The following is a 9,602-nucleotide window of genomic DNA, read 5'->3' as shown; positions in this document are numbered from 1 at the left end:
GAGTGAGGAAAGGCCTGAAATATTCTTCAGTTAAGGGCCTTGTGCAGCGGTTTCATGAGAATCTTATTATTGTCTATATGCTTTCCAGTTATTTTCTGGGGGGGGGGGGGGGGGGGGGGGTATTTGTTGGTTTGTTTTGTTGTTTGCTTGAAACTTTGAAGCAGAACCGTGATAGGTGACGTCAGGCTGTCCTGTAATGACGTGGGAGCTTCAAAAGATTGTAAATATATTGCTGACGTCATTGACCTACCTGAGGACACAACGAAATCCTTGATCCTACCACTCAGTATGACGACCTATATATCTCTCTCTCTCTAGTCTCTGTGTGTTTGTTTGTGTATGCCTGTCCCCTGTGACTAAAGGTTAATTATTTAACACTAATTGCGAAGTTAACTGCAAACATAACTGTATGCTTTGTCATTACTTGCAGTGCAATTCTCCGTATGTCACGTCCATGTCTGTCACCTACGATAGTAGCCTGAACTGTTCTCATGTAATTGTCATATTTTTGGGACATCTGAATGTCAAATGATTTATACAGTACCCCTCGGCTCTTGTCCAATATTTCCCGAGTGACCCGACACACTATTCTCATCAGTTCAATATTGCGTTTCAGCTGCTTTCTACTCACGCCCACTGCGTGTCGGAGCAAAGAGCTAATCCCGTGCATTCAGAGACGGCCCGGTCCTCGCCCGCGCTCTATATCACATCAGAACCAAGCGCAGCGTGAGAAAGGAACCCAGCCGCTTCCCCGCCGCGCGCAGCACCGCGTGCGCTTTCGTTCAATCTGGAGCGTCAGATGGTAGTCCTGGCGCGAGCGTCTTTTGTCCCGCTTGCACCGGGTGTTCGGTGTTTGTCGCCGAGCATACGAGTTTCGTAAGTACCGAGCGGCTGTCGTAAGGCACGTTGGCTGCCACGGAATGGATCTCCGAGGATGCAAAAACGCTTTAGCCCGGCACCAGCGTCACTGACACCGGGAGAGCAGTTTTAATTCGCAGCATCAGTCAACATTCCCCGTTTTATACGGGCTTAAATCTGGGAAGTGACACAAAGTTGAAGACTCGAGGTTGCAGTTACAGTTTTCAAACGCGTTCATTCGTTTTCACATCGCGACCCAGTGGACGTGTGTTCCGAGGGAGGAGCGATGAGTGCGGCTCTATCGCCCTAAACAACACTGGCTCGCTTTGTCTCACGCGCCGACCGTGCGGAGGACGAGTGACGCGCTACCGAACCGGGCCAGGCGATTCGAAGAGGCTCGTGCGCTCCATTTTGTGCGTCGACGTTTTCTCGGGAGGTTTTGTACGCGATCGTTCTGACAGTAACTTGACAAGTCTTGTGTTGTCACAAATGCATTTTGCTTAGACTTTCCCGTTGTGCGGTGGACAGAGCTGACGTTATTCGTGCGCACTGTTCGAATAATCGGGACTTTCTACACCTCTCGCACCTGGACGCAAGCAGTTTGACTCTACTGGAAACGTTTTATTCTGCTTTCCTGGCGAACATTTTGTTCGGATTTCCTTCACGAGTAAGGGGGGACGTTTGGCATTAAGGTATGATATCAAAAGGAAGACCAGTTGAATTCGTCCACACCACCTTGGAGCGTTAAGTTGCTCTTTGCGCAGGACGCGCCGCCGTGGTCTTCTGCCGAGAGATTTGGGCATTTTTTGGAGTTACAGCGACCCACGTGCATCAAGACCCCGGAGTGGCCAGATCATCATGGGCTGCTGCAGTGGTCGATGTACTCTAGCCTTTATCTGTGGCATGCAACTGGTAAGTTTCAGTCTGGATCGCAAGCTCCGAGAACACCTGGTTTGTGCCAAATGCACGTTACGGTTTTCATGCAACCCTAACAGGTGCGCTCTTGGGATTTGGGTATTACAGTAACGGTTAGTTACAAAGCGCGCAAGCCTAAAGTTACCAGGGAGTTTGCTCACGCAATTAAAGGCGTGCGGTGTGTTCCTGTTTTCTGTTTCTGTTTGGACTTAATGTTTTATTGACCTACCTGAGCAGTGATGCAATACAATGCGGGTCACAAGAGGGCACGGAAAGGCATGAGTGTGTGTAATCTCGGTGGAAACAGGGGAATGTGTATTGTATCTTATTGGAAGGTGAGCTGTGGTCATAGGAAGTCCGATGTGTACCGTTATCGTGTATGTAGGCTTGTTTTACTCCTGCTGTTGTATGCAGGAGGATGGCACTTGGGAAAGTCACTGTAAACACGGATGATCTAGTGTCTGGATATGTTAACCTATATACGGTTGGACGGTCTTCCACTGCTTACACGATTCTAGTACTGAAGTCTGAAGAAATATAATTGCGCTCATATTAGACAAATACGCGAGTTTGTTTTTCACTAAAGGCGCTAATTAATCTGCGAACCCATCGTTTCTCTTTATTTAAACGAATGAATGAACTTGCATTCCTGAAAAAGCACTGAATTGTATCTGTAATTGTGTCGGTAATTGCACTGCGTTAAGTATACAAAGCCAGTTCAGTCTCCCCTGATTCATATTAATGGGCACAGAACTGAAACTTAATGTTTAGTTTTAATTTTTCTTAGTTCGGTGGTGTTAATTGAAATAATAATATGGGCAAAATGTTTTTAGAGTGTAATATTGTTTGACAAAGTGTAATCTAGTTACCTCCCAAATGATCAAACCATTGGGAAAAAAAACAGCCTGTTACTCATTCTAACTCACTCTAGTGGTCAGTGATGATGCCATCATGCCAACCTGCTAGCATGGTGAATCAGGCCGGTGTAATATGACACTTGACAATTGGCAAGGACAGCTCAGTTAGCCCTTAAGCAAATGCAGTTGGCCATTTTGTGTGTTAATGTATTATGTTGGCCGTGGTTCCAACGAAGCAGCTTTAGTGGGTGATGTCACCCTCTGGACTCTGTTGATTAGAGCTTGCTTTACGTCGGTGGCAGGAGCCCTGGTCTTTGGCAGTGGGCTACATGATGTCATACTTAGCAGCAAATGACTTAGTCATCTTGGTGGACATCAAGAGTGAAACTTGAAAGTGAATCATGCCCTGTAGGTCGCAGCGCTGAGAAGGAAATGTGACTGGATCACTGAATCACTTCTCTTACAAAATACTCCCATGTTTTGTGGTGAATAATTGACGCTGGAGGAGCCCCGTGCCAAAGGACGGAGTGTGAGCTACTCTTTTGTAGAGTTTGTTTGATGTGGAGGGAGATCGGGCTGCATCTGCTGGACCATCGGAGCTGGACTGGACCTCCTCTGAGGGAGAGACACCCTGTTCAGCCTCGGCAACACTCCATGATCAATGGGTGTCTCGCTTTTACACATGCACACACCCCCTTCCATCTCTCTCTCTGTCTGTCTCTCTCTCTCTCTCTCTCTCTCTCTCACACACACACACACACACACACACACACACACACACACACACACACACACACACAAACACTGACCTTTTCTAATCTCTCCAGTGCCTCATCCTTGTCATTGCCGTGGGATTGCTCATTCTGAGCACAGCTCTGTCCCCGAATGCGGGCTCGCGGAGGTGCAAACATCAGGATCTCTTGGGATTTTTTTTCCCCAGGTGAAGCAGTGCGTGTCTATGCCATGATGTCAAAGTTTGATTTGCTGGTCTGATGAGTGTTCTGTGCAGTCCTATGTTGGGACATTACCATGCTTTATGTTAAATGGATCCCTAAATAGTTTTTGCTTCTCTTGGGCTGGTATTTGTGGATTCAAGTGAGAGAACCTTGCTGGACCCTGTTATTATATTCTATTTGGTTAAAAATGTCATATTTGAGAAGCTGTTGCACAAACATTTATGGAAAAGTTCATGCTAGAGTGATATTATATCATGAAAGTATGCAATGGTGATTAATTGAAACAAAATCCAGCAAATTTCACTAAAAAGCCAAATACCCCAATACTTTAGTGAGTAGTGTGTAATAGATAAGAACAGTCCCACATTCAAAAGTGACAACCTCAAGTAGCCTCATTTATAGTGAAGTTTATACGGTTATTGAGCTTAACCAGTGTTAGCATTGACTGAGTAATTCCCTCACAGTTGTATTAGTATTGTATACCAGATTGAATGTTTTTTCTCATTCAATTCCAGCTCCATCTTCATGGTGCTTTGAACAGCCAGCTTTCTGGGTGTTTTTTGTTGGGGTTGCTGAAGATCGTAGTGCTGGAACAGTGCTTGTGTTGGAAGCTCCAGCCGTCTTTCTGAATATTGCGATTCCTGAATGAGTTTCTCCCCACGTAAAGAATGAACTCGTGGTGTCTGCCTGTTCTGGAAACTGATGTTGTGCTCAATAGAACATCACATCCTTCTCGAAATGCAACTAGAAATTCCAGGCGAGTTCCTTCTTCCACTCAATCCTGAACCTTCAAATTGTAACTTGTTCCATGTCCAATAACAGGAGAATAGAGGAAGTATTTGCTTCACAATTAATGATACATATTTATGGAGGTGGTTTAAGCAGACAGAAAGGCTATGGTAACTCAACCATTCTTCATAGGCAAAAAATAATAAAATCTCAGAATGAACAGGCAGATGTGCTACATCGGGGTCCGTTCCTATCAGGCAAACCGAGTCTGAAGCAACAGCAGGTGTAGTTGAGGCTGTTCTTCAGTTCTATGTTCTTCGTTTGCTTTCTCCATCACCTGGTCTGAATCCCAAAGAGCACCTCTGAGAAGTGGTAGAATGGTAGATTAGCCAAATGAATGCGCAACGGACAACTCAGCATCTGTAATGTGATGCAATCATGTCAACATGGACAAATATCGAAGAGGAATGCTTCTGACACCTTGCGGAACGGATGGCACAGAGAATTCAGGTGGGAGCAAGTCCTATTCACTATCATCGGGGTGTTCTAAATAAAGTGTCTGCTAAGTGTATGTGTATATGTGTACATAAATTCACCTCAGTGGAGAGAGTGCAGTTTTATCCATTAAAATGTTTTGTGTGTGCGGTATTGTATTACACGGCAACACAGCGAGTGCCCTCGTCTTAGTTTGTGTTCTTTTAGTATCATGTTGCATGTTTTCACACACAGAGGACTTTGCTCGTTCGAACGTACGGCACCTCAGTGTGGGCGAGTCCAGCTGAAAGAGAACAGATAGCGCTGCTTTCCCTGCTGTACATTAACGGCCCCCACGAGTCACCGGACTGAAATATAATACGGTGTGAGAGACTTTCACTTTATTGAGTGAATCTGGCAAAAAAAGCTACTTATTGTTCTGGTTTTAATGCCTCAAGAAAATGAAATTAGTAGGTTTAACGTCTCCAGCTCAGCCATTTCAAAAAAGAAGCTATGATATGTTACAGAAGCAGTCCTTGTCATGGGAGCTGTGCAGGCATAGTGTCTGACGTTTTTTGCTGTTTGGATATTAAGAACTCTCAGTCTGGCCGACCCTGGGGCACCACGCAGTGATGCTAATGGATTAAAATGCATAAGTAATGTTCACATGTGACTGGAGCTTCAGATTAATAGACACATGGTGCAGTAGTTAAGCCTGTTTGTTGATGCCCGTGTCTAGTCAAGCCACTCCATTTCGGTTATTGGCCCAGCAAACTGTGTAACTCATGATCTCCTCAGATGTACAGCACTTCTGATAATTATCCTGCTCAGAGCTAAATGGATTTTGAAAATCAGGCCCTTTAAGCAACACGAAGTCCACAATCCCTGCTTCTGTGAATGGTCTTCTGCGTATTTCTTGGCATTTAGCAAAATGTACGTTGTGGTAATTTTTTTTTTTTGGAAAAAGACTAAGAGTGGCTCATTAGAGGAGTATTTCTGTAGGTAGTAGTCATTTCAAGCCAGACCACAAGAGGGAAAAGTAAGAGTAGATTGAGAAGATAATTTCTCTAAAAGTAAGAGTAGATTGAGAAGAAACATTAATAATAATGTAAGCTTTTTGAAAACTGAATGTTTTTTTGCAATATTATCCAATTTGTGGATTTTTATCTGCTGTCATGACCGGGACTGATTGCTCAGATTTCTGAAAATATTTTGCTGTTTACTGCGAGCAGAATTTAGAGTGGACTGAGGAGACCTTCTGAGGACTCACTTGTGATTTGGGCTTTAACATTGGGATATTCACTTGGTACAATCCCCGCACTCCTCTGCCAGCTGAAGCCGTTCACTCGATCTCTGAAAATCTGCGGACCGTTATCCAATTTTACACGCTCGCCGCCAAACCGTATCCAACAGCATCTTTTTCCCTCTTTTATTCCAACCCCTGCTGCCTAAACAAAGACACATTTATCCAGAAGCTGTAAAGACTGGATCTAAATTCCATTGGTATGAAAAGGACAATTTTGTAATTCTAATTTCTTATTCAAGTGTAACAGCTGGCTTGACTTTGCCCAGAGCTTTACATCCAGTGGTTTTTGTCAAGGTCGCCGACTCCCTTGTTCTGTTTCTAGACTGCAGAGAGCCGTACCTGACACGATGATACAAAGTAGCCGTCAATAAGATTTGAAACACTGCTCAGTCATATGCCTTGTGGAGGAGGGCTGCATAAAATCTCTCAAATTATAGTTTTCTCCAAAGACTGACCTTTCTGCCAATGGAAGGGGAAAGGTTATTGTTCACTGTATTGATTCCATACAAAACCACTGCAATTTCATGCCAAGGTTTTTATTTATTTGTTTGTTTGTAATGCTAGAAAGAGATGATTTGAAAAATGAGCTAGATGCAGTTTTACCAGATAAAGCAACCAGTACCAAACAAAGTTTTAGAGTAAAAACTGCTGATGTGCAATTCAAATATTTATACATTATTCAAAACTTGGTTCGAATCCTTAAGGTTGTGGGTTCTGCTGTTCTCTGGTGCTGAAGATGTGCAGTTTGGATTTTTCAAAAATGCAGATGACATCAACAAAAACAATGGTGCAGCATTACAATTTGGGGCACTGGTAGTGAATTTCACATATTTCACACTAGCATCTTCAAGAGGATTCAGCTGGTGTTTATAATACGTGACTTTGCGGCAGATCCTGGAGGCCGGTTGTGCTGTGCGTGAGCTCAGGTGGCCATGGGGCCGGTGTGGAGGTTGAGGGTGGGGAGATGCTCTCTGCACTGAGAGTGGCGGAGGGATACACGGCCAAGTCGCCTGGCAGCCGACTCACGTCCTTGATATTTGGCAAGCAAAATGAATCACCTTTCCAGTGCCGCCACCCACCAAAAGCGGAGAGATTGAACGACTCTTCAAATATTGTAAACCACAGCAAACTTAACAAGACCCATAAATTCCAGTGTGGCCGAGGGTGTTTTCAGAACGCTGCTTCGCTCTGGCGCGGCCGTCCGCCTTGCTCTCTGCCTGTGACATCACACTGACCTTTCCCCTCGGCTTGCGCCGTCATCGTAATGATGCAAGGTGTGATGCCAGCTCTCCTGTGTCAGGCCGCTGGCTTTGGTAGGTTCGCTTATGGTGGAGGTGAGTTGTAATTGATAACATGCCACAAGTCTCTCCTAGAAGCAGTAAATAGAAGAGTTCCCCCTGATAGCATAACCCTGAGACTCTGTTACTTGGAAAGTTTTTTTTTTCTTTTCTGATTTATAGTCTGGCAAAGATTGTGGCCGTGTTGCCTGTAAAAATTCAAGACTTTCAAGTGTAAACAGAAGTTCGGTCACACTCCCTGGGATTCCTTTACTTCCAAATACTCTTCTGTTAGTCTGATTCTCACGCTGAATCAGATCAAGCTGAGAAGTGAAAACCAAATCAATTTTAGGTGACAACACCTAATTAGAGAGCAGTGTTTCTCCATATCAAAACCAAAAGCATATCGCAACATATATCAAAAAAGCACAGAACATTAGGGCCAATGTGCAACCCAGCGTCTAGATACAAAGTCATGCTTGTCAAAAGATAGCAAGAAATCAATACAGAAATGAAATGTGTTCAGCACAATCCCACGCTGTTCTGTAATGGGTATATATTCTGTGAAGTGGTAACACAAGTCCATGGGAGACGACTGGCAGCTCTAATTTTTCTGTTTCCTTTTTAAAATAAATGTCTCAGCTGTGTTTTATCAAAATTTATTTGCCTGTAAGGCTAAGTCGGTCTTAAAATATAAGCATTGCCAAATGTGTCGAGAATCAAATAACCAGTTAATTTGCTGAAAGTCAGCTGACTCTGTGGCACTGTGGGGTGTGGCAGCATTGGAGGTTGTAATGTTGGAATTAAACCCGTTTTAAAGCGATTTGACTTTGAAAAACGAGGAAAAACTGCAAGGGAGATGAGTAATAAGGCGCAACACTGCTTAAACAGCAGCGTTGGAAAAGCCCTTGGAATGCAATTGCAGGAACAAACATCTGGATGTGGTACTTCCGAGGCAGGATGAGATATGTAACCCCATCCCTGGAAGCCAGCAGGATCCTCATGGATCCCATGCAGAGCTTGGATATTTGACCAGGGGGCAGAGTGCAACATGTGTGATGTTACATTCATCATGCTCCGGTTCTCATGTTACATGTGCAAAACACGCTGTTACGGCGTTGTAAATATCACAGTGCGTCAGTGTCTTGCGGCTGCGTAAGTAGCTTCTTACGTTGTTGTACATTGTTCACAAAACCATCAGATGATGTAATGGCGTCATGGTTTATTCATTGGTTGTACTGACGGATCACACGGTAACGCTGTAACATGAGGTGTGGTATTTTTTGCTCGGGCCAGATTTTACAGTTAGTTCAGCACTGAAGGAGACACCCTTATGGAGCCTTATGGGGGGCACTGCCTATATCACTGTTTTTTTTCTAGCTATATTCCAGATACGGTAAGAGCATCTTTTTCCACATGCCTTTGCCTATTGTTTATGATCTAATAATAAACACTCCCCAATGCTGTTGTCAAGAAATATGAATACCCATAATGCCCGGGCTTTAGCTGTCTCTGATAAATCCCGCGTGTTGTTTTGTCGTGGCACAGGCCTCCTTGCCTTCGGCGGGGAGGTGGGGAGGAGGCCTGTCCCTCAGGGGCCCACACAAAGGCGATTATGTGCTTTGGCTCAGTGGAATGAAGCAGGCTAGCAGGAATCACTGAGAATGTAGCCTAGTTTCTTATTTCACTCCAGCATTGTGTGTGTGTGTGTGTGTATGTGTGTGTGTGGGTGTGGGTGAGTGTGTGGGTGTGGGTGTGTCTGTATACATGTGTATGTCTGTGTTTATATGTAGCTTACCACAAAGTACTTCCTGGAGCACGACCCCCTGGTTGGTGTACGTGGTGTCACTGCAGTTATCTCTCTCTCTCTCTCTCTCTCTCTTGCTTAGCTGTAATTTTCACCTCATAACAGGATGCAATAATGACAGCGTGGTCGGTGACCTTTGCAAGAGGCTTGCTTAGGCAGTGAGAATACACGCACTGGATCGTGCGTTCGCTTCCAGGTCGTTTAGAGGTCTTTAAGTAGGGGGCTTTGTCCACCGGCGGTGAAGACCCTGAACTTGTGTGCGGTGTGATTGGTCTTTCTCAGCATTCTCCCAGAAACCGTATGTCTCTTGCAGTTAATGAGGCCCTTCAAATACGCATGGTTTTAAATATAGGGAGTAGCTACCAGCACAGCAAGTTGTATGACTCACTCTTTAAATGTTTTGATTGCACCCCATTAAGAAAG

The 9,602-nt window shown here is 44.5% G+C and overlaps 1 protein-coding gene across 1 annotated transcript in view; it reads left to right on the top strand.

The window, feature by feature from the left end:
- Positions 1-658: 658 nt before the first annotated feature.
- The window catches only part of nkain2 (sodium/potassium transporting ATPase interacting 2), a 99,877-nt gene continuing 90,933 nt past the window's right edge, over positions 659-9,602 (top strand). Inside the window, exon 1 of the mRNA XM_077017850.1 lies at positions 659-1,770. Within this exon, the coding sequence (XP_076873965.1) occupies positions 1,717-1,770 (54 nt within the window). The 5' untranslated portion in view covers positions 659-1,716. The remainder of the gene's footprint in view (positions 1,771-9,602) is intronic.

Source organism: Brachyhypopomus gauderio, chromosome 9 (genome assembly GCF_052324685.1).
Source record: "Brachyhypopomus gauderio isolate BG-103 chromosome 9, BGAUD_0.2, whole genome shotgun sequence".
Lineage (NCBI taxonomy): Eukaryota > Metazoa > Chordata > Actinopteri > Gymnotiformes > Hypopomidae > Brachyhypopomus > Brachyhypopomus gauderio.
This window is presented reverse-complemented; position numbering and strand designations above follow the sequence as displayed.